At 41.3% G+C, this 26115-nt stretch overlaps 1 protein-coding gene across 19 annotated transcripts; it reads left to right on the top strand.

The window, feature by feature from the left end:
• The first annotated feature begins 1252 nt into the window (after positions 1-1252).
• On the top strand, positions 1253-25999 carry LOC310662878 (vomeronasal type-2 receptor 26-like). Of its 19 annotated transcripts, none has more exons than XM_083410151.1 (8): positions 1253-1375; positions 2850-2943; positions 3290-3416; positions 7224-7305; positions 8782-9523; positions 10690-10917; positions 12430-12556; positions 13024-14118. In XM_083410151.1, exons 2-8 carry the CDS (start codon positions 2875-2877, stop codon positions 13923-13925), a joined length of 2277 nt encoding a protein of 758 aa, XP_083266277.1. In that variant the 5' UTR covers positions 1253-1375; positions 2850-2874; the 3' UTR covers positions 13926-14118. The 19 variants fall into 19 exon arrangements, with proteins under 19 accessions (XP_083266277.1, XP_083266285.1, XP_083266283.1 ...); XM_083410150.1 differs by lacking the exon at positions 1253-1375 and adding an exon at positions 1432-2024; XM_083410148.1 differs by lacking the exon at positions 1253-1375 and adding an exon at positions 1432-2144.
• Positions 26000-26115: the final 116 nt, after the last annotated feature.

Below are 26115 nucleotides of genomic sequence, written 5' to 3'. Positions count from 1 at the left end.
AATAGAAGCACTCAGCTCTTTTCTTGACATCATACGCCTCCCGCCTACTTCTGTGTGTGCAGTAAACTCTGCTAATTGTATGCCCTGGCTTCTGAAGTCCGGGCCACTGATTTATGTCAGAGCACGGGCTGATGGAAGGAGACCACCAAGCTGGGCTTGCCAGCTGGCCTCCCAGCCCCTCTACATGTAGACAGGTATGTGATGCTCTTTGTAAGTCTGTGCTTCTCCTTGTAGTAAGGTTGATACCACTAATTCTATTTGTCTTGAAGATGCAAAAGAACAAAAGTGGGGAGGAAAGAGTGGTAGGAAGACTGCTATGACTGAGGTGTGTTTTGAGTAAACAACCACAGCTGGCTGCACCTTGTTATCGTGCTTATAAGACATATTTTCTAAGCCTGTATCACATTTGCAAACTCAAATTAGGAGTGGATATAAATTGATGTTCAGATGTAATCACAGTTTTTCAAATCTAACCCAAATCACTCTCTCTCATATCCTTTAACATTTTTGAAATATTATTTAGCTCATATATGGCTCTGCTCCAGTCATTAATAAAAAAACTGAAGGGATTTTCTTCTACCAAATGTTCCCAAATGTGAACCACCTATATAAAGGGATTCTCCACTTACTGTTGCATTTTGCATGGACATGGATTGGGATGCTTTCTCAGAATGATGTCACTATAGAGAAGTTTAAAGAGGACATGTTCCCATTGTTTTCCAAAAGGGGTATCTGCTTTGACTTCATAGAGAAATTCCCCAAACAAACTTCTTCTAGTGATTTTGGTGACATGGTAGAAGAGGGCTTGAAATCTATCAAAGTTGTTATGGAAAGCACTGCCAAAGTTGTGATTGTATATGGAGAAATTCAGAGTATAATGGCAATGAGATCAATGCACCAGCTTTTACAATTTGCAAATATATCAATGAACATCCAGACAAAAGTCTGGATTATGACAGCTCAGATGGATTTCACATCATTTCCGTTCCAAAGAAGTTCAGACATAAATTTCCTCCATGGTGCTGTATCTCTTGCAATTCACTCAAAGGAGGTGTCAGGATTCCATAAATTTATTCAGCATAGGAACCCTTACTCAGAAAACAATGATGGTTTCATAAAGGACTTCTGGGAAGAATCATTCAGCTGTACATACCCCAATTCTTTTGTAGACAAGATGAACAAGAAAGTCTGCACTGGGGAGGAGAAGCTAGAGACCCTTCCCTCATCTATTTTTGAAATGTCTATGACAGGAAATAGCTACAGCATCTACAATGCAGTCTATGCAGTGGCACATGCATTCAGTACAAGGCATTCATCCCAAGTCAAACACAGAGCAATGGCAGATGGAGTAAGATTGGACCAACAACCATGGCAGGTAATGTCCTGCTCATGATTTCAAAGATTGAGGTATACTCCCATATTTGTAGGTGCAAAAATTTCCCATTGCATGCATCTCCATCCAAGACTTTTAGCAACTATTCACTGATTTTATGGCAATTTCTACTCTATGGTAGAAAAAGGGAGGAAAGACCTGATGTGAGAGCTAGGAAAAAGTATCATTTCCTTTCTCCAGTTCATTTTGGGTTTTATTTTTTAAAAAAATAATGTGGGGGGGGGGGGCAGCTCTGGTTTAGGGCGACCTAAGCTTAAGCTTGAGCTCTGGCTCTGGCTCTGGCTCTGGAGTGGTTGGCTATCGGACGGTGTAGGGTCTATCAGGCAATTGCCCTAAAAAAGTTCAACAACTCTTTCGTCCAGATTTTTACCTCTTGAAATGTGGCATAAGGAATCAAGTGGTGGAATGGGAAAGGGAAAGAGAGGAGAGAGAAAGGAAATGGGCAGCTTCTGACTAGGCACTGGGCCTTGGAGTTTGAAGAAGCCATTCCAGATTAGCCTAGAATGGTGGTTGTGCTGGGGGTGGATGTGTTTAAACTGTCTCTTCAAGCCTAAAAGCCAGGACAAATTCAAAGCTTCCTCTCCTCATTTTAGTCAGCCCCCTTTTATTTCAGTGATTATGGGGTAAGTGGGTAGGTGTGGATTCTTCCATTTTTTTCTAGAGGAGGAATTACTGGAAACACAAAGGCGAAAGCACATTTTCATAGATGCCAAAGTTTCTCCACTGTGCTGTATTTGGGACAAGGGAGCAGGTGGGGCTGCCAATTGTAAGGACAGCAGTTTGAATCCATGTAACGGGTGAGCTCCTGTTCCTCAGTCCCAGCTCCTGCCAACCTAGCAGTTCAAAAGCATACCAGCGCAAGTAAATAAATAGGTACTGCTGTGGCAGGAAGGTAAACAGTGTTTCCATGTGTCCTATCACTCATCAACGTGTCCTGTTGTGCCAGAAGCACTTTAATCATGCTGGCCACGACCCAAAAAGCTGTTTGTGGACAAAGACCGGCTCCCTCGGCCTGAAGCGAGATGAGCGCCGCACCACATAGTCAAGTTTTACTTGACCATCCAGGTGTCCTTTACCTTTACCTTTACCTTTACCTTTACCTTTACTTAGAAGGGTATATGTCAAGCACTATCTCAGGGGCATTGTGGTGGGGGAAACACATCTCCTGACATTTTAGGTCATTTACTATCATTTCTACTAGGATTCCTTTCAAGGAAACATAATCCAAAATCTTCATGTCTGATAGATTATAACCTTGATGTGCATTTGCATCCTTTGCAACTTTTAAGTACAGCCTTCTATTCCCCCCCCTCATAAATTAGCTCCATCATGTTCTCAGAAGTATTTCTTTTAACAACAGTGTGGAGGAAACAATTTCCTTTGATCAACATGGGGAAATAATTGCTGGATTTGATATTATAAACTGGATCACATTTCCAAACCACTCCTTCCTCAGGGTCAAAGTTGGAAAGATTGACCCAATGGTTTACCAGGACAATGTCTTCATCATTAATGAGGATGTCATCGTATGGCCCAACCAGTTTAAACAGGTAGTGACTGTGCACATTTTGGGTTCTATTGAATAATTTCCTCAATGTTTAAAAAGTCACATTGCCTCCAGATTTTGAAGTGGATGTTAGAATGCTAAAGACAAATGTATGGAGTTCAAACAACACTGTCATAATGTGTATTTTGTCTCATGTTTTCTTGATGTGGGTAAAGGACTCCAGTTATAGGGACGTTCACCACATAAATATGATGCACACTCAAGAATTCATTATATTTCCTTATGACAGTATCAACCCATTCCTTCACCGCAGAGAAATAATAATGAAATAAAAGCCCCAAAACTTATTTTTGGATTTTTTAAAAAACTATTTTATCATTTACTAACAGATGTGTCCCATTTCCATATGCAATGATCACTGCAGTTCAGGTTATAGAAGAGCTAAAAAAGAAGGGAAGGCATTTTGCTGCTATGATTGCTTTCCATGTCCAGAAGGGAAGATTTCAAACCAGAAAGGTAAGGAATGTCGTATGTAGATGTGTTCTGTTTAACAGTTGCCATCTATTTAACAGATGTGTACCATTTATTTTATAAATAGATCGGCTACAATCCAGCTTGCTCCCATCAGCCTTTTAAATGCTTAAACTAATTGCTCTAACATTCGAAATTGTGAAATGTAAAGAGTTAATGGCAAGAACTGTTGAACTCTGTGATGTCATACACTCTGTGGCAGTTATGGCAGTTAGTTGAACAGTCTTAACAGTTAGAACAGGAGGTTTGTTGTGTGCTGCTGCTGTCTGCCTAAGAGTTATCTGAAGAAGTGTGTATGCACACAAAAGCTTATACCCTGAATTAACTTATTTGGTTTCTAAGCTGCTACTGGACAATTTTCTTATTATCTTATTTTACATAGATCAAACTGTTACAGTCAAAGTTATTTGTTCTTTAAACTTTAAACAGAGAGTGTCTTGTGTAGTTACTATAGGAGGGAAAATAGAAATAATAAAAGGGTCAAACGTTCCAGGGCTGTCTTCCACATATTTCACATGAGGTAACTTGGGTGGCTGAACAAAATACAGTCATACCTTGAGTTGAATGTGCTTCAGGTTGAGCACATTCTAGTTGCGCTCCACTGCAACCCGGAGGTAATGGATCGTGTTACTTCCGGGTTTCGCTGCTCGCGCATGCGCAGACGCTCAAACTTACGTCACGTGCATGCACGGAAGCGGCAAAACGCGACCCATGCACACACAGATGCGCCATCGCATCCCCATTGGGATGCGAATGGGGCTCCGGAACGGATCCCGTTCACATTACGAGGGACCACTGTATAGGAAAAATTCATAGGGCATAAGAATATTAGTGGGTTGGAATAGCTAAAACAAAAAGACTGTGTAAGCCCCAGCCCCAAACACACAAATCAATAGACACAGAGGCCTCTGATATCTTCAGCCGCTAGCAGGATGGCTGAGAATTGTTTATATTTCTGGATTTGCTTGGAACACATGAGAAAGCAGGCCGCTAATGCCACTGAACTCAGATTATGCAGGAGGTAGAACTTCCTATTATTCTTACTGCAAAATCAGCTTTTGATATTTCAAGCTCACTACCCTCATTCAGGAACAGAAAGCCATATTTAGATAGCCTTTTATGTTTATTTTTCATATTTGATTTCAGACATGGATGATTGTTTTCAATGTTCAGAAGATCAGTATCCAAACATTGGCCAAGATATATGTCTTCCAAAAGAAATAAGCTTCCTGACTTACAATGAGCCTCTGGGGATCAGTTTCGTCACACTTGCTCTTTTATTGACCTTCACTACAACTTTGGTGCTTAGGATCTTCATCAAGCACAAAGAAACTCCCATAGTCAAAGCCAACAATCGGACCCTCAGCTATGTTCTCCTCATAGCCCTCGTTCTCTCCTTCCTTTGTCCTTTACTATTCATTGGCCAGCCCATAAGAATAACCTGTCTCCTTCGACAAACTGCTTTTGCAGTGATCTTCTCAGTAGCAGTGTCTTGCATCTTAGCAAAAACAACTATAGTGCTTCTAGCTTTCATGGCTACCAAGCCAGGGTCCAGAATGAGGAGATGGGTGGGGAAACATGTGGCCATCTCCATTGTTGTTTTCAGCTTCCTCGTTCAAGTGATGATTTGTAGTGCCTGGCTGATGGTTGCTCCCCCACTCCCTGATTTAGACAACCACTCAGTGACTAAAGTAATTGTACTGGAATGTAATGAAGGATCAGTCACCATGTTCTACTGTGTCCTAGGCTTCATGGGAATGCTGGCCATGGTCAGTTTCACTGTGGCTTTCCTAGCAAGGAAGTTACCAGACAGTTTTAATGAAGCCAAGTTCATCACCTTCAGCATGTTGGTCTTTTGCAGTGTGTGGCTGTCCTTTGTTCCTACCTACCTGAGTACCAAGGGAAAGTACATGGTGGCTGTTGAGATCTTTTCTATTATGGCCTCTAGTTTTGGGTTACTAGGCTGTATCTTCTTCCCCAAATGTTATATTATTTTGGTGAGGCCAGAGTTAAACAGCAGGGGACAGCTTACAATAAGAAAGAAATAAAGCATGAACAAGTGTATTTGATGTAGCATATAATAGCTGGACTGAAACCCCTTGTATTCATTTTGCCTCAACCCAACAAAACTCTCCCCAAAATCCCATAGAGCAGACCATGTAGCTGTTCTCCCTGGACATTCCTCTTACACTGTACCATTATTAAGGGAAGCAGTGGCTCATGTAACCTAGACTCATAGAGCTGGAAGGGACCCTAATTCCAAGATGATGATTACATATTTTGAAAATTCAGTTGGTTACAAGGTCTTCTGTAATGTGCTTCTAACTTCTAACTTCATCAATACACCACTGGTCTTTTATTATCTAATGAAAGGGTAATAAAAATAACAGATCTGAATATGTGACAAACACATTTTCTTCAGCAATTCCAGAGGGGATCCTTAGCATTGGATGAATAACTACATTGCTGCTTGATGGCTAACAGGGTATAATTTGAGCTGCTGCTACTAAAAAACTTTAAAAAACAGCAACTTGTGGACTTCCAGTGGCCACTGGGAAACTTAATGCATAGTATACTAAAACTGATCAGAATTAATCAGACTTGTGATCCACAAGTCTGATTTTGTATACTCCCAGATTGCGTCATTCTGGGAAAATAAACTACCATTTAAATGAGACATTTTTTATCTTGGAGAAGAGAAAACATGGTTTCTGCATAGAACAAACAGTTGCCGTCATACTGAGAATGGTGGTCTTATTGTTGCTGGAACTGCTTTCTTACAATGTATGTCAGGCTCACATAGCAAAATGCAGGCTCCAAGGTCCACAGCATCCACTTCACACATATCATCAGCCAGGAGATTTCCTCATTGGTGGCATTGTTTCCCATGGTGGTTTCATCTCATCTCCAGCAACATTCACTGAGGAACCCCCACCAGCGCTGCCTGAAGAGCTTGTGTAAGAACTAAGCCACTCATTTATTACAGCACAGGAATGATCAAACCTAGAGATGCAGCCTCAGAATAATGGCTGTGGCTACAAACCTATCCCCATTTACCCGGGGACATATGCTGATGTAAAAATCCATAGGAATCTCTTGTGAATTAAGAGAATACTGTAGAATCTCCCATTTCTTGATAGGGAAATGAATATAAATGTATTGAAATGTGTATATATTTGTAATTCTGAGGTAGCCCTTTTGAAAAGCCATTTTTGATAGACTTTATCTGAACAGGAGTGTTAGTGAGAATGAATTTTTTTAAAAAAAACCTGTTCTGAACCTGAATGCTCATATTGTTTCATTTTCTGATCTTAGGCTAATATTTGTTTCAAAATGATGGTATATATTATGAAGCATAGAATTCTGTGAATCATAAATGAGTTTCAGCAGGGACAAATGTCAGGTTCTGCACTTAGGCAAGAATTACCAGCTGCACAAATCTAAGACAGGGAACACCCGGCATGCCAGTAGCACATGTGAAAAGGAGTCTGCATCAACAGAAGTATAGTGCCCCAATCAAAATAGAGCAGCTCTATTCTGCCATGCTCAGACCACACCTGGTGTACTGTGTTCAGTTATGTCCAGCACTATTTAAGAAGGAAATTGACAAGCTGCAACATGTGCAGAGAAGGATGACACATATGGTCAAGGGTCTGGAAGACAAAATTATGAGGGGGTTGGGTATGTTTAGCTATGAAAATAGAAGACTGGTGGGATGTAGGATAGCTATTTTCAATTATCTCAAGGGCTGTCACCAGGAAGATGGTGCAAGCCTGTTTTCTCTTGCTCCAGAGGGAAGGACCCAAACCAATGGATTCAAGTTGCAAGAGAGGAGATTCTGTCTAAACATCAGGAAGAACTGGCTGATTATACAGTGAGAACTGTTCAGCAGTGGAATGGACAGGGAGTTAACTCCACTGAATTCGATATGAATAACTACAGTGTTGATATGTAAAAAGATATATCTGTTCCTTCTATTGCCATTTGCAACTCTCATTCTAGGGTGGTGCCTAAGCTTTACCAGCACATCGTCGCCTTGGCATTTGCAGTCAAGGAGATCAATGAAGACCCTCACATCTTACCCAATATCACCTTGGGCTTCCACTTATATGACAGCTATAACAATGCAAGGAGCACATATCTCGCCACACTGCTGCTTTTATCCAGGGTGGAGAAATTTGTTCCTAACTATATATGTGATATTGAAAACAATCTGGCAGGGGTCATTGGGGGACTTGATTCTGAAATCTCCTTTTATGTGGCAACTGTTTTGGATATCTATAAGATTCCACAGGTAGGCCACCTATGTACAATACCTAAATTAGCTTGCATAGATAAAGAGGCTGATTTCACAGCACCTGCTCAGGGTATATTACCAGTTCAGGGCGAGGATGAAATTGGAGCAGAATCAGTTCTTTGGAAAGTAAAGGTGGTACAGAATTAAAATAAAATAAAATTACCTGAATAAGGGGAAAGAAAGGCTGCAATACCAGAAAAAAAATGTGGTACCCCCAATCTCTTACACACACATCAAGGACATCCCAGAGGCCACTGGTGGGAGAGTGGGCTTGTTCCTCACCAGCCATGACTCCACACACAATATGTGTATGTTTAGGGGGAAAGCACTTTCAAATTAAACACACTCTGAAGTTATGACAAATTGCAGATATAATCCAGTTATGCAGGAAAACAGTAATAGTACTGAGCAGCTGGTTCCAAAGTGAAATAAATGTTCATAAATGATGTCTGAGGTCTTGAAAAAGAAGAGGGAGAAATGGCAGTTCTGCTGTATCTTGGGGTATGTGCATCATGAATACGAAAGAAGATCCAGAGAAGGAATGTGTATGCGACCCAAGTTGCAATTCTGACATGGCTACAGTAAATAATGTCTAATGCAGTGTTAGGCAATCCTCTGTTTAGGGCATGGTGCGTCCCTCCAATCATTTTTGTCCATCATACAAGATGCTGCCAAATTTTGCAAGTATGCATAAGTTTTAAAAAAAGAAAAAGAAAAAGAAAAGAAATGTTTAACAAACAGAAATGGGAGATGTCCCCAATTTTCAGGCCATCTGTGTGTGTATTTTTGTATGAATGAGAGAGGGCGTGCAACCCCTGGTGGGAGGCAAAGGGCATATCTGACTAACAGGATTCGCCACATAATGTATATGAATAGTTTGAAAGAACTATGCAAATATAACTTTGCCTCTTCTCTTCCTCCATTTCGTCTTTAGCTCATTTATGGCTCTGCTCCAGTGATGAACGATAAAAGCCCAGGGCTTCCCTTCTACCAGATGGCAGCCCCAGAAGCCCTTCAGTATGAGGGAATTCTCTCTTTGCTTCTGCATTTCAGGTGGACATGGATTGGAGTCATTGCAACGGACAATGACAATGGAGAAAGATTTGTGCAAACCATTTTCCCAATGTTTACCAAGAGCGGCATCTGCTTTGCATTCCTAGAAAGAATCCCCAATTTTAGTTTTATTTCTGAAGTTCCTGACATGCTACGTCAGGGGGCAATGATAAACGAGGAAATTTTTAGCAGCAAAGCTAACGTAGTGATTGCCTCTGGAGAATCTTTTTCCATGGCATCTTTAAGATTGCTTTCATACTTTTCAGATCATGATGACATGACAAAGAATGTAGAAAGTAAAGTATGGATAATAACAGCACAGGTTGAGTTCGCTTCATTTGTCTTTCAAAGGAACTGGAATTCAGGAGTGTTCAGTGGTGCTATATCCTTTGAAATTCACTTCAGAAACCCACCAGGATTTCATCAGTATGTTGTGTACAGAAACCCTTCCAGCACAGATGGGGACGGTTTTATCAGGGACTTCTGGCAACAGGCCTTTGAATGTGTATTCCCAGATATCGTTGCAGGCAAGGTGGAGGGGAATATTTGCACCGGAGAAGAGAAGCTGGAGAGCCTTCCTGGATCACTTTTTGAAATGAGCATGACAGGCCACAGCTACAGCATCCACAGTGCTGTCTACGCCATGGCCCATGCTTTACATGCCATGTCCACATCCAGACTCAGACATAGAAGAATGGCGTACAGAGGGAGAGGGAAGAATCTGAATCAACAGTTTTGGCAGGTAATGGCTGAACATCCTCAACTGGCAAAGCCCTGTTACTTTCTGACACTGTATGGGTTCAAACATTTGCGCAGGTTTATTAGGAAGAAAACCCAGAACTGAATTTATAATTCTGCAAACAGAGTAGGAGGTGGCACTGATATGATAGTATCCTAGATGATTCCCCACATATTCTGCTGCTTGCAAATGACAGTAGGCCCTATAGGAAAGGGAAATGATGGCCGTGTCCTTCCTTGAGCAGGTAGGTAAAGGTACCCCTGCCCGTACGGGCCAGTCGTGTCCGACTCTAGGGTTGTGCGCCCATCTCACTTAAGAGGCCGGGGGCCAGCGCTGTCCGGAGACACTTCCGGGTCACGTGGCCAGCATGACGAAGCTGCTCTGGCGAGCCAGCACCAGCACAGCACACGGAAACACCGTTTACCTTCCCGCTATAAAGCGGTACCTATTTATTTACTAGCACTTAGAGGTGCTTTCAAACTGCTAGGTGGGCAGGAGCTGGGACCGAAGGACAGGAGCTCACCCCACCGCGGGAATTCGAACCGCCGACCATACGATCAGCAAGTCCTAGGCACTGAGGTTTTACCCACAGTGCCACCCGCGTCCCCATATTTGAGGTACTGCCCCATATTTGAGCAGAAAGCATTTGTATGAGGGAAGCTTTGCAGACCAATGATATCCCATTCCATTCAAAGATCGGTTTCAGATCATCTCCATTGCCGAACGTTTCAGCTCTGAAACATCGAAAACCGGGAAGTAAGTGTTCCGGTTTTCAAACCCGAATTGAGAGAGCCAATATGAAGCAACGCCTTGGAAATCAAATGTTTTGGAAGTTGAAAGTCCTTCCAGAATGGATTACATTCGAATTCCAAGGTTTGACTGTCCTGTCCTGTGTTTGAAGAGAAAGCATTTGTATGAGGGAAGCCTTACAGCCCAGTGAGGTGCCACTGCATTCATATATAGGAAGCTGTGGCAACGGTTAAGAGAGATGATCAGCATTCCCTCTATCCCATCCCAACCAAATTCTTCCTTAGAGCAGGTGGTCGCACACCACTGCCATGTCTTCCGAGATGTTCAGCGACGAGGAAGAGGAGGAGGAGAGAGAGAAACCTCGCTACTCACACATATTTAACTTTTCCAAACAATTGTCTATTCTGCTTTCAATCTAGCTCCATCGCTTTCTGAGAAGCATCTCATTTAACAATACGGCAGGAGATGTGGTCTTCATCAACCAGAATGGAGAGGCAACACCTAGCTTGGATATTGTCAATTGGATTATATTCGCCAACCAAAGTTTGCACAGAGTGAGAGTTGGGAGGATAGATCCACAGGCTCCTCCAAACCAATCATTACTCCTTGATGAAGATGCCATCACATGGCACAGTTGGTTTAACCAGGTAGGGTTGCATTGTTTGCTAATTCAAAAGAGATTAAGTATTGAATAAGCAATCATTATCCACCTATGGGTCTACTCACTGTCTTTTGAGCTGCAAGTTGATGAGTGGTGTATGGCCAAAGCATCCAGGTACTAGATTATGAACCAAAAGCTTACTGGAAAAAGTCACACATGGATTAAAGGCAAATCTTTTATTAAGGGGATTACAAAACAATATCCCAGCCATTCAGATACCCCATTACAAGATACATCTTCATCTGAATGTGGGTATATTAGTTTTCATATGAAAAGGCCTGGATACAGGAGGGAAGGTTTTATTTCAGTCAAATAGAGTCTCTGAGTACATTTCCCCAGTGCTAAAGGGTTTGTGTGCTGAAAGACCATGAAGCTATGAAGTGGATTTCTGCAAGACCATTATGCTCTTGAAGCAACCTTACATCAAACTTTGCAGAAAAGTGGTAACGGACTGATTAAATGGATTATTATTTTCCAGTGGAAGACTTCAACCAGAATCCTAAGTAGAAAAAGAAAACTATTGTAAAATAAAGCAAAGAAATTGAGATTTCTTTAAACTTATTAAATACTGGTTTTTAACTGAGTGAAATATTATGTACAAATTTATAACCCCCAGGATTTTGTCTTTCTTGCAAGAAAGGTGAGGAAATGAAGTGGTTGGGGAAAGGAGGGATAATAATACCAGAGAAAGAAAGCGAGGACAGCAGCAGATGCAGCAGACTTCTTCTAAGGGGGGCACTGGAAGAGGTGGAAGCAGGAGAAGTGGTGAAGATTGAGTGAGTGAAGGAGGGAAAGAAGAAGAAAGGTGTGAAGAGCAAGAGACAGAGCATTAGGAATGGATGCATCAATCTTTTAAAAAGAGTGATCTCAAAACATGTTTTCAAAGGTATATATTGTTCTTACCATGCTGAGAATTGTGTTGCAGCATTCCAAGGAGTGTCATGGGCACTAGATAGCTAATTTCCAATTCATGTATTTGTCCAGAATATTTTTGTATTGGAATTCACAAATACCGCATTTCTCAAAATAATAATACCCACCAATCTGGATGGGTTTTCCCAGCCGCTCTGGATGTCTTATTCGGAACTCTTCCCCAGGCAGCATCTGATGGGTTCAAGTATAGGTATAGCCACCGGCACCAAAATCAGTTCTAGAGCTGTCTACCTAGTGGAGAGCATACTCAACATTAACAATTCTAACAAAACTAGAGTAACTTCAAACTGTACCATAATGGATAAAGCAATATTTGCAGAACAGATGGGGCACTGCACATCCCAGAGCAATATAGATGGAATATCACATAATTTCAAACATTGCTAGTAATAATAATAAGAATAATAAGAATAATAAGAAAAGGAGAAATGGCTCTCTATATAGCCATTACATATTGCTGATATGCTGTGTCAGTTTAGTAACATAGAGAAAGAACAGAGGACATAAAGGATTCCAAACTCATTAGTCTCTTGATGAACATTCTACTGTTTCATTTATGGAATAGACTCAGCCTCTTTCTGTCTGTACTGAGAGATGTCTTCCAGGATCCAGCAAGAAAGTGAAGGAGGGACAGCCACCTTGCTGCTATGATTGCATCCCATGTCCAGAGGGGAAGATTGCAAACCAGGATGGTAAGAGAAATAAATAGTTTCAATAGATCCAGACTCAGTACTTCAGATTGAAAGGTGTTGTAATGATGGCTGAGTTGAAGGTTCAAAAGAGGTGTTGATCTACTGTGTGTCTGATTCTGCCTTTTTGTGATCACTGCCCTTCAGATAGTCTAAATATGCTAATCAAATGAGAATGCCTATGCATTGAGAGTAGTTGGGTAGTATGTGGCTCAACTCATATCAAGAGGGGGCTTGTCACTGCACCAAGGCTACTGGAATGATGCATTCCAATTTCATGAGGAGCGATAGCCCTGGCTGTGCCATTTACATACCACATAGCTCTGAACTGATTGAATTCAACAATACCACATTACAGACAGAATTCAACATGTGTTTTGATTTAAACAGAGCTTCGTTTCTTCTCAGACAGAAAGTAAACATTTCAGCAAGCTGATATGATATGAGCTAATTTCTTTATTTCCCCCCAGATATGAATGACTGTAATAAATGCCCAGACCAAGACTATCCAAGCAGGAACCGTGATGCCTGTCTACCCAAGGATATCAGCTTCTTGTCTTATGAAGAACCTTTGGGCATCAGTTTAGCCTGTTTCTCTCTTTTCCTTTCCCTGATCACAGCTCTGGTACTAGGTACATTTATAAAACACCACGACACACCCATTGTCATTGCAAACAACCGAAACCTCAGCTACACTCTCCTCATCTCTCTCCTGCTCTGTTTCCTTTGTGCTTTGCTATTCATTGGCCAACCTGAGAAGGTCACGTGCCTCCTCCGACAAACAGCTTTTGGCATCATCTTCTCAACTGCTGTTTCTTGTGTCCTGGCAAAAACCTTCACTGTGGTTTTGGCCTTCATGGCTACAAAACCAGAGTCCAGGATGAGGAAATGGGTGGGCAAAGGACTAGGCCACTCCATTCTCCTTTCCTGCTCCATTGTTCAAGCAGGGATATGTACTGTGTGGCTGGCAACCTCTCCGCCATACCCAGATGTGGACATGTACTCAATGACTGAAGAAATTATACTAGAATGTAATGAAGGGTCTGTAACAATGTTTTACTGTGTCCTCATCTACATGAGCTGCCTGGCAACTGTCAGTTTTGCTGTGGCTTTCCTCGCCAGGAAGTTACCAGACAGTTTCAATGAAGCCAAGTTTATCACTTTCAGCATGTTGGTCTTCTGCAGTGTTTGGCTCTCATTTATTCCTTCCTACCTGAGCACCAAGGGAAAATATATGGTAGCTGTGGAGATCTTCTCCATCTTAGCCTCCAGTATTGGGTTGCTGGTTTGCATCTTTTCCCCAAAATGTTACATAATCATTCTGAGGCCTGAGCTGAACAATAGGGAACAGCTAATAAGGAAGAAAAATTAAAGAAATAAGAAACCTGTCCTTTGCTTTAATTTGTGCTTTTCTTTGTGTGTACAGTAGAATATTTCTCCTCCTCCTCCTCCTCCTCCTCCTCCTCCTCCTCCTCCTCCTCCTCCTTCTTCTTCTTCTTCTTCTTCTTCTTCTTCTTCTGTGAAAGTGTTGCCAATAAATTGAAAGTAACTTTTTCACTTCATGATTCCACTGTGTGAAATAGATGTGTTTAATTTTGTTAAGAGTTAACGCTGTGAAAATCTTAAGGTGGAGAAGGGAGATTTAATCAATTTTTATTCACCATTTTATACATCTCAGCACTGATGTCGGCAGACGAATGGGGAGTAGGGTCTGGCTACGAGAATGAGAGAACACAGGCACAGCCAGAGTGGGTGAATTTAGAACACCCCCCCCCCCCGTTGCACTGTTAAAGCAACAGACACAGGAAACGAGCAATCTGGGAATGAAGGAGGAGATTACCTTGAGTGTGTTGCTAGGCAACCAGAGGGAAGGCAGCGAACAGCGTATACTTCGTTAGATAGTGCAGATGAAGTCTGTCCTATTTCTCTTTGAAGCAGACAAGAGGAAAGGGTTAAGAGTCATCAGAAGGACAGGTGGGGAAGGACCGGATATTGTCGGGCTCCGTGTTGCTTGTGAGGTGGGGACTCAGATTGAGCACCTCGTAGCCAAGAAATGACAGGCTTTTGCCGCTCTCTGAATATTAATTGTAAATAAACATACCATAAATCTGCAGAGTCTAATTACTTTTTATTGGAGCTTGTTGCCTGCCTGAGATCATTACATCTGAGCTCTTTCTGTTGCTCATCCAGTAATTGCTGCATGATACCAACACTCAATGGAGTGTTCAACAACATTTTTGCCACCCTAACAGTCTCTGCCTTGAACACTTGTGTCTCTCTTCTTAGGGAGGAGCACATTCGCCCTGTGGAATGCTCTACCATCAGATGTCAAAGAAATAAACAACTATCTGACTTTTAGAAGACACCTGAAGGCAGCCCTGTTTAGGGAAGCTTTTAATATTTGATGAATTATTGTATTTTGCTGGAAGCCGCCGAAAGTGGCTGGTGCAACCCAGTCAGATGGGTGGAGTATTTTGAATTATTTTGAGTTTTGCGTAAGGAATTAAGGGGTGGAATGGGAAAGGGAAAGAGAAGAGAGAGAAAGGAAATGGGCAGCTTCTGACTAGGCACTGGGCCTTGATGTTTGAAGAAGCCATCCACATTAACCTAGAATAGTGGTTGTGCTGTGGGTGGATGTGTTTAAACTATCTCTTCAAGCCTAAAAACCAGGACAAACTCAAAGCTTCCTCTCCTCATTTTAGTGAACCCCCTTTTATTTCAGTGATTATGGGGTAAGTGGGTAGGTGGAGTCTTCAATTTTTTTCTAGGGCAGAAATTACTGGAAATACAGAGGCAAAAGCACATTTTCATAGATGTCACATTATCTCCACTGTGCTGTACTTGGAACAAGGGAGCGAGTGGGGCTGTCATCTAAACCACCGGTTCTCTTGGGTTTGCCAATTGTAAGGACAGCAGTTTGAATCCGTGTAATGGGTGAGCTCCTGTTCCTCAGTCCCAGCTCCTGCCAACCTAGCAGTTCAAAAGCATACCAGCGCAAGTAGAACAGCATTTACATGAGCCCTATCACTCATCCCAGCATCCAGTTGTGCCAGAAGCACTTCAGTCATGCTGGCCACGACCCAAAAAGTTGTCTGTGGACAAACACCGGCTCCCTCGGCCTGAAGCAAGATGAGCCACATAGTCAAGTTTTACTTAACCATCCAGGTGTCCTTTACCTTTGCCTTTACTTGGAAGGGCATATGTCAAAATCAAGCACTATCTCAGGGGCATTGTGGGAAAGGATAGGTGGGGTATAAATAAGTTGTGGTTGTTTCCCACAGTTTCCCACAGATTTTGGTTTCATTTTGCAGCCAGCACTTCCACAAAAGGGACAAAGAGTTAAAAGTAATATAAAATGAAAATTCTTAACAATCTAATTTCCAATTAGCAGACAAATCACATCAGTTTTAATTTGTCACAGTCTCAAAAGAAATTTAAAGAATGCAAATTTAGCTGACCAATGCTCTGTTAATCTTTGGGGCTATTACATGGCGTTTGGGCACAATGGAGGTTCCACGCACTACATCATTCACCCCATTTGAAAATCCATAACTCCCTTGATTTTAATGGGCCTTCTCTGGTTATGACTTGGATTAGACATCACCGTTTCAGAAACATGTGAGTATAATTAATCATTTTTATTGATTTAAAGTCCTTCTGTTTCCTATTTTCTTTCTAAAATCCAGTGGTACATGAAAGACAAGAAAAGAAGAAGGGACTTAGAAAAGGCTTTGGCTGAGATAAACATGTTTGCCTTAAAATATTACACAGAATCTGTAATTCAAAGCAAGTGATTACCTCTCCTGTAATTATTCAGAATTACATCTTCTCCCCTTCCCTAGGGACCTCCTCTGCCCACATGAAAAACAATGAAACTAGGACTGGAAGGTCTTATTAATAACTATCAACTATACAGAGTTGGGTCTATAGACATACGGAGATTGATCAGTCTGACTTTGAATCATCTGTGTGAGTGACCATTCGAGTTAGCCTTTGCTGCTCAGGATATCAGGAATGGCAGTAGCAGAAAATGTGAACTTGTGCGTAAATGAAGAACCCCTTTCAAGATGGTAGTGTTTCGGTTGCTGGTGCTCTTACTGTCACTGCAGGGGATGTGCACGTTTCTGCATATTTCTCAATGTTCCATCAGAGAACCTGTCCCTATTCTTCACAAATATTATCAGTCAGGAGATCTCATCATTGCCGGCATTATTTCTCAGATCTACATATTTTCAGACACCTTAACCTTTGAAAAACACCCATCTCAGGAATTTTCAGATGACCATATGTAAGTAGCTGGATTTGGAGGGAGGCAGGGACATAGTATATCATAAATAAATTTACAGCCAACCCAGCCTGCCTGTTGGGATTTGCCTTCACCTGGATTTGCCTCCAATGGAATGAGAAATAGTTGGACCTCATTTCTTAACATCCACCACATTTGATCTTACAGGCAGGAATCTGATATCTAAACCCATTCTCTGGAGGTTATGTAAACACAAAATGGCAATAAACAGTGTATTGAGCAAGATAATATTTGTGTTCTCTCTCCATTTCACTTTGGGAGATTTGACAGAACTCCTGGAACTGATTTAAATAGGACTATTGATGGGACGCGGGTGGTGCTGTGGGTAAAAGCCTCAGCGCCTAGGACTTGCTGAACGAAAGGTCGGCGGTTCGAATCCCTGCAGCGGGGTGCGCTCCTGTCGCTCGGTCCCAGCGCCTGCCAACCTAGCAGTTCGAAAGCACCCCCGGGTGCAAGTAGATAAATAGGGACTGCTTACTAGCGGGAAGGTAAACGGTGTTCCGTGTGCTGCGCTGGCTCGCCAGATGCAGCTTGTCACGCTGGCCACGTGACCCGGAAGTGTCTGCAGACAGCGCTGGCTCCCGGCCTCTAGAGTGAGATGAGCACACAATCCTAGAGTCTGCCAAGACTGGCCCGTACGGGCAGGGGTACCTTTACCTTTACCTATTCTAAAAAGGTCATTGGATTTCATGACACTCTTCATATCCACATATAGAAGTTAGTATTTATTTAATTTTCATGTCCTATATCTTTGTTGTGAATGCAGTGAGAAACATTGCAAAATACATTTATTTGCTGTGAAATGAAGGTATACCCTGACTAATTGGCATTGCTTACTCAAATTTGTGAAGGAATAAATCAGATTTTATCTTGCAAGATTTACTGTATTTCACAGAACACAGCAGTCAAAACTGCTAAACCATTGGCCAAGTTCAACCATTATTATTTTTTAGCCTTCCCCCTTTACTAAAGCCTAAGCAGTTGATTAAGAAAGCACGTTCACTGCTGGGGATAATAATCATTTGAAGAATAGACAGGGAGTGATTTTCCTACTCATAGCAATGCTGGCTTGGTCACACATTAGTGTATACAGGTCAGTCGAAGAATTTAAATTCATATTTTGATTTACCCATTTCAAATACTCATTTTTCTATTACAAGCTTTATTTAATTTTTTAAAACATTTACCAAGGATAAATATTGGCTTCCAGAACAAATGCTTATACAGATGTCGAGTCTTGCGCGCAGACGTCCACATGGCATCAAAACAGGCTTGAAACATATTTTACATTAGAAAGTAAACACACCCACAGGATATACTTAAAACTAGAGCATGAAGATAATTTCTCCATAGTGGCTGCTGTGAGCCTACGTAATTTTTAACCCATTCTTAGAAAAACCCAAACAAAAATGCTACATTGGTATTTGCTTATTAGGCTGTGTATTCTGTGTGAATGAAGAACATGCAGACTAGAAGAGGAGGTTAAGGGGTGATATGATAGCCATGTTCAAATACATAAAAGGATGTCACATAGAGGAGGGAGAAAGGTTGTTTTCTGCTGCTCCAGAGAAGCGGACACGGAGCAATGGATCCAAACTACAAGAAAGAAGATTCCACCTAAACATTAGGAAGAACTTCCTGACAGTAAGAGCTGTTCGACAGTGGAATTTGCTGCCAAGGAGTGTGGTGGAGTCTCCTTCTTTGGAGGTCTTTAAGCAGAGGCTTGACAACCATATGTCAGGAGTACTCTGATGGTGTTTCCTGCTTGGCAGGGGGTTGGACTCGATGGCCCTTGTGGTCTCTTCCAACTCTATGATTCTATGATTCTAAGACTACAAGTAACTTTTGACCAGCAGATATTAAACAAACAAAACACCTCATCCAGATTCCCTAGAGGCCAGAATAAATAAAAACACCTTATTGAATTATGTCTTCTATAGATATACTAAGAGACTCTCTAAGAAGTCCTGGAAGTTGAGATGGTTTTAAGAGACATCATAGATTCATGAGCCAGTTTACTTTTACACGCCTGTGAAATGTTAGATTACAACCTGTTTTTGTACAATATCTGAACTGGATACTGAACTGAAAAGTAATCAATGTTACGATCTGAAGCAGATGAACCTGTAACTCTCAATACAGGGTGCTGACTCACCTCTACCAGCACATCCTGGCCTTGGCATTTGCTGTAAAGGAGATCAATGAAAATCCCCAGATCTTGCCCAACGTCACCCTGGGCTTCCACATTTATAACAGCCATTTCAGTGCAAGCTGGACCTATGAAGCCTCAATGGAGCTTCTCTCAAGAAGGGCCAAGGCCATCCCTAACTATAAATGTGATGCTGAGAGCACTCCAATAGCAGTCATTGGGGGACCTAACTCTAATGTCTGTCTTCACATGACACCCATCCTGTCTACCTACAAGATACCGCAAGTAAGATCTAAATACATTCACACCTCAATTTCACTGAATTCACTCTTTCAGAAGCAATACATGAAATGCAGCTATTCTTTGAAATTCCCACTTCTCTTGATTTTGCAAAGCAGTTCTCCAGTCAAATAATGTGTCCAAAAAAGCACAGATTAAGGTAAAGTGTGCATAAAAAAATTCACATTTGTAAAAATATCCTTCAAATGCATTGTATTCATGAAATTGCTTTGCAGAAATGTGCATGTTAGGTAAAATTTGCATCCAGGTTTTGTATTTTAGGAGAAATGTAATCCTGCAGTCTGTAGGGTCTACTTAACCAGCATGGTCCCTGTCAGAAATGAACAGAATAGGGAGATTAGCATGATGATATCATGGTATCATCTACTCATCACTGGAGAATTCACTCCTGCAGAGTTCAGGGGTCTGCTAAACAACTAGTTCTGAGATTTTGAATCACTTGAGTTTGCACTGAAATAGTGATTGCAATATTTTTTTAAAAAAATTAATGCTGTCATTATTGTGAGCTGTTTTGAGGTCAGTTTTGTTGTTTGGAAAGCAAGTGTAAATATTACTTAGAAATCACAACTCAAATAAAATATGTTCCCTCCAGGGAATGTACTGGCAAAAATGTATCCTACAGGACTGAATCTACTCATCTCTGCAGTATTATGGTAGTGGTTCGGCCATATGTTTATGTTATATTGCCTCCCACTGATAGAAGCGATTGGCCTTCATTCACATTAATGCCTCCTAATATAAACATTGAAGGATGGATTGGGTTTCTAATGATGTTTGAGTATAATCATCACAATATGGCAAGCCTCTCACTAAAAATTCACAGAGAACACAAATACACACGAGCAAATGTTTTATATTGATAAAAACTTTTCCTCTCTCACTTCTTTTTTAAAACCTTTAGGTCATATATGGTTCTTCACCAGTCATGAATAAACAATCTCAAGGAGTTTTCTTCCACCAGATGTTTCCAAATGGGGACCATCAATATAGAGGAATCATCAAGTTACTGCTGCATTTCCAGTGGACATGGATTGGAGTGGTTTCTGATGCTGATGAAAATACAGAAGGTTTTATAGAGAATGTACTTCCACTGTTTTCCCAGAGTGGCATCTGCTTTGACTTCATTGAAACTTTCCCAAAGATAACATCTTCCAGTGGTGTCACGGACATGGTGGGGGAGGGCTTTCACTGTGTCAATGTTATTATGGGAAGCACTACGAATGTTGTGGTTGTACATGCAGAAATTCAGACGATGATGGTAATGAAAATGGTGCCCCAGATTGTAAACTTTGAGCATATACCAATAAGAACCAAGGGTAAAGTCTGGTTCCTCACAGCCCAGATGGATATCACATCATTTCCATTCCAAAGAAATTGGGACATAAGTTTCCTTCATGGTTCTCTGTCCCTTGCCATTCACTCAGTGGATCTGTTAGCTTTCCAGAAGTTCCTTCAGATCAAGAACCCAAGCACAGAAAAAGAAGATGGTTTTATCAAGGACTTCTGGGAAGAGTCATTTAACTGTTCATTCTCCAGTTCTGTTACAGATAATATAGGTAGGCAAATTTGCACTGGGGAGGAGAAGCTGGAGGCACTTCCTGTGTCTGTTTTTGAAATGAGAATGACTGCCCATAGCTACAACATCTACAATGCAGTCTATGCGGTGGCACATGCTTTGCACATCAGACATTCATCCCAATTCAAGCTCAGGGGAATGGCAAAGGGAGTAAGATGGGAGCTTGCAAATCAACAACCGTGGCAGGTAATGTCCTGAAGATACTTCCATATATTTGGGGGTGGGGAAATGGGCAAGCTCTCTCAACCTTCTATGGGATTAACAAGTTGTTGGACTTTTATTGTTTTATTCAGCTATATAATTTAGGTCTGATTGTGTATTGCAATTCACTCCGGGATTTATTAGCGTAGAGTGAGTTTTTTTATAAAAAGATTTTGTTTTTTAAAAAACAACCACATTGGGGTTAGGATATCAAAAATTTCTTAAGCATTTCTGTCATTGCATAGAAACCTGTCTTATATCAAATACAGACCACTGGTCCATGTAGATCAGTATTGTCTACACTGACTGACAGAAACTCCCCAGGATTTCAGGCAAAAACCATTCCTGGGCCTACTTGGAGATGCCTGGGATTGAACCTGGAACCTTCTGCATTCAAGCATGTAAAGGTAAAGGTAAAGGGACCCCTGACCATTAGGTCCAGTTGTGACCGACTCTGGGGTTGCGGCGCTCATCTCGCTTTTTTGGCCAAGGGAGCCGGCGTACAGCTTCCGGGTCATGTGCCCTGCATGACTAAGCCGCTTCTGGCAAACCAGAGCAGAGCATGGAAACACCGTTTACCTTACCTTATCTACTTGCACTTTGATGTGCTTTCAAACTGCTAGGTTGGCAGGAGCAGGGACCGAGCAACGGGAGCTCACCCCATCGCAGAGATTCGAACTGCTGACCTTCCGATCATCAAGTCCTAGGCTATGTGGTTTGACCCACAGCGCCACCCAAGTCCCATTCAAGCATGTACTCTACTGCTAAACCAAAGCCCTTCTCCAGGTGCCTTACTGGAAAAAGCAGACGAGGGTATAACTCCTCATTTTTGCCCATACTAGAAACAGCAACAGGACTGCCATCAGTAGCATTGCCAGCCATGATATCTCACCCCATAATAGTTACATCCATACCACAGACTTAAATCATGGGCACTGCAGTCTAAAGGTAGTAGAGGTATTTTGATAGAAAGACCTAAAGCTCTCTTGATAAGCCTACAATGTGCAAGGCTCTTTCGTGTAAGCCAAAACAGTGGAAGTTAAAGTAGTGGTGCAGTTGTGGCCAATATTCCATGATGTAGGATTTTATGTGACCTTTTCCTGTTTCTAACATTAGTTTGCACAAAGCTTTCAAGAGATCGTAATCCCAAGCCTTCCTGTTGCATGTATTTTTACCACATTTTATGATAGCATAGTTTGAACTTTTATATGTATCTTCCTTCTTATTTTCATTATTTAGCTCCATCACATTCTCAGAAGTATTTCATTTAACAACACTGCAGGAGAAAAGGTGCATTTTGACCCAAATGGTGAATTAATTGCTGGCTTTGACATTATAAACTGGCTCACGTTTCCAAATCAGTCCTTTCTTAGAGTAAAAATTGGGAAGATAGACTCCCTGGGTACCCAGGAGAAATTATTCAACATTCATGAGGATGCCATTGTATGGCCCAACCAATTTAACCAGGTGGGTTCTCTGCACTATTCAGGGTTCATTCAATCACTTGACCAATGATCAGGAAGAAGATAGTTCCCTATGTGGCTGTTTCTCAATATTCTGTAAATATAGTGAGCCCTATTCAAACTACAGCTTTCAATCTGAACATTCATGTTGTAGTTACATATTAATGTGCCACATAATGTTCATTCTGCACTTTAAAGGAATCATTCATTCAGAGTGGTAGGCATCTTCTTTCACTGTTATTTGGGGGTTGGTTGGTTTGTTGGTTGGTTGGTTTGCTAAAACCCATTTTTCATTTGTGAAACCTACTCAGCAATGCCAGTGATGGTAGGACAAGTAAGTACCATTGCCTCTCCACATCAACCATTACCACCATCTGGTTCAATAATTGATGTGTGTGTGTGTGTGTGTGTGTGTGTGTTATGGTGGAGGATCTAAAAGCCCACTGCATTTGCAATACTCTCTAGTGTTCACGATCTTACCTAAAACATTATATTCTGCCATTTATGAACAGACCCAGCCCATTTCTATATGTAATGATCATTGCCGTTCAGGTTATAGTCGGACAAAGAAGGAAGGGAAGCCATTTTGTTGCTATGATTGCTTCCCATGTCCAGAAGGAAAGATTTCCAACCAGAAAGGTAAGAAAGGTTAAAACATGTGATATATTGATGTATGTATGCCACCTACTTCATAGTTGATTTTGATCTGGTTATGTATATCAATGCATCTGTTTTTTTACGTTGATTTCCTTGATGTTCAAAACATTGCCCCAATTCACTGGTAATTGATTAGAAATACATTATAATTTAACTACAAACCTGCTTTTTATACACTGCTGTATCACTATTTAGTTATGTTTCCAGAGATCCATTTGAATACATAGGAATTCACGTAAACAAGTACCACTGATTTCAATGGATCTTCACTAAGCTTGACTAAATCTAAATCTGATCCATTGGCAATTGACTGAAACAAATACTACAGCCTCAGTGGAGAGAAGGGAAATAATGTTAAGTGACATTGTGTAATATCTAGGAAGAAAAGACAACTTCACAATGTGGCTATCTTTACTCACAGAAAATGGCACAAGGCCTAGGTTTTTTGAGAAACTACCGTTATTAGCTACATGGTGAGGCTGTTGAAAATGAGTTTCTTAATTTGCCTGTATGGGTGAGATGGTAGTGACCAAACAGGGGCGGTGAGATTAAAATGTGTTTGGGAAAGTGTATTTTAAAACATCAGCAGAACGATGAATATATTTCAGCTTATTAAAGTGTGGACATTTTAATAACAAAAAGAAGTCAACAACATTAGTTCTGTAGTAATAAATTATGGGTTAAGCACCTGTAGAAAATGTTTTCCATTGTTTTGGGGGTTAATGTGATCCCAAGTCTCCTAGGGTATAGGGAGATACAAGAAAGTCACTCAGAGCTGCTAATGAGTCTTGAATTCTTTTATCTGTACATGATCTCATCTCAGCTAAAGCACCAAGCACCAGGCCCAGGAAACAGAGCCTTTCTATCATTAAAACAAATGTTTCGGTCTGCTTATACCATGAGCCAGAACTTTCTTGTCAAAATCTTTCTTCTATTCCACTCCACAGCTGATCACCTTTACCATGCACATAGATTCACTGTTAAAATGAGCTGAGTAACAGCTGCAGCTTCAGAAAGTGTGGAACCACTAATTCTAGTCTGCTGAGATTTAATTTGATTCCAACTAGTGAAATAGTCTACAAAGTACACAGTTATTTCCATTATTTCCACAGATAAGACATTGAGTCAGGAATGGTCAGGTGGGGGGGTAGGGGGGGCAGTGGGGCCTAGTCTGTGTGGGCCAACAGACACTTTGATGAGTCAAATAGAAAAGTAGAATATAAAGCAAAAGGACTGTGGAAACCTTCCCTCCTACCACCACTAACTCTTAAAAGTGTGCAATTAATATGTTTTCTTTATTTCTTTTTCCAGACATGGATGACTGTGTTCAATGTCCCGAAGATCAGTACCCAAACATTGGCCAGGATATATGTCTTCCAAAAGATATAAGCTTCCTGTCTTACAATGAGCCTCTGGGGATCAGTTTCGTCACACTTGCTCTTTTATTGACTTTCATTACAGCTTTGGTGCTTAGGATCTTCATCAAGCACAAAGACACTCCCATAGTCAAAGCCAACAATCGGACCCTCACCTATGTTCTCCTCCTAGCCCTCGTTCTCTCCTTCCTTTGTCCTTTGCTATTCATTGGCAAGCCCACAAAAATAACCTGTCTCCTTCGACAAACTGCTTTTGGAGTCATCTTCTCAGTAGCAGTGTCTTGCATCTTAACAAAAACAACTATAGTGGTTCTAGCTTTCATGGCTACCAAGCCAGGGTCCAGAATGAGGAGATGGGTGAGGGGAAATCTGGCCATCTCCATTGTTATTTTCAGTTTCCTCATTCAAATGATGATGTGTAGTGCCTGGCTGATAGTTGCTCCCCCATTCCCTGATTTAGACAAGCACTCAGTGACTAAAGAAATTGTACTGGAATGTAATGAAGGATCAGTCACCATGTTCTACTGTGTCCTAGGCTTCATGGGAATGCTGGCCATGGTCAGTTTCACTGTGGCTTTCCTAGCTAGGAAGTTACCAGACAGTTTTAATGAAGCCAAGTTCATCACCTTCAGCATGTTGGTCTTTTGTAGTGTGTGGCTGTCCTTTGTTCCTACCTACTTAAGTACCAAAGGAAAGTACATGGTGGCTGTCGAGAACTTTTCTATTTTGGCCTCTAGTTTTGGGTTATTGGGCTGCATCTTCTTCCCCAAATGTTATATCATTTTGCTGAGGCCAGAATTAAACAGCAGGGGACAGCTTATCATAAGAAAGAATTAAAGCATGAACAAGTCTATTTGATGTAGCAAATCATAACTGGACTACATCTCCTTGTATTCATTTTGCTTCTTCTCAGAATGCCTGAACCCAATAAAACTGTTCCCCAAAGCCAATACAGCAGCCCATATAGCTGGTCTGCCCAAAAAGTACTCTGATTAAGGGAAACAGTATCATAAGAGTTCTGGTCTGGTGGTTGCCAAGATGTGTTTAGTCGTCTTATGCTATGGTTACTTCCAGATTATTCTGAGAATGACCAAAAGGGTCAATTTCTTATTTGGGAGCCTGTTATTCCATTAGTTCATAGATGAGGTCCCTGTTGCTGCTGGAATCCTCCACGCTATCTATCACACAAAACACTGAGCAATGAATGGTCAATCAGAAGGTCACCTGTGCTTGAAAAAATTCCAGGATGTTTTAAATAATAAAATCTCAGAAAGTATTTGCAGCGATTCCCCAAGAGTGTCATTCCGTCAGCATGGGCTAGTGGAATGAGGTGCTTGATCCTAGGCCCAGTACCATGCCAACCCCACCTTTCACAGTAGTCAATAGAGTTGGATTGATTTCACCCAACCCCAGTATTTGTCTTATTTTCACCAAAAATTCTGAGCTTCAGCTAAAGTGTCCATTTCATGTTGGGGTGTGTGTGATTATGTGAGTGATCAGTCTTTAAACATAATGTCATTGACCACATGCGTAT

This window comes from Podarcis tiliguerta (genome assembly GCF_965153285.1).
Source record: "Podarcis tiliguerta genome assembly, chromosome: 13".
Classification (NCBI taxonomy): Eukaryota; Metazoa; Chordata; class Lepidosauria; order Squamata; family Lacertidae; genus Podarcis; species Podarcis tiliguerta.
This window is presented reverse-complemented; position numbering and strand designations above follow the sequence as displayed.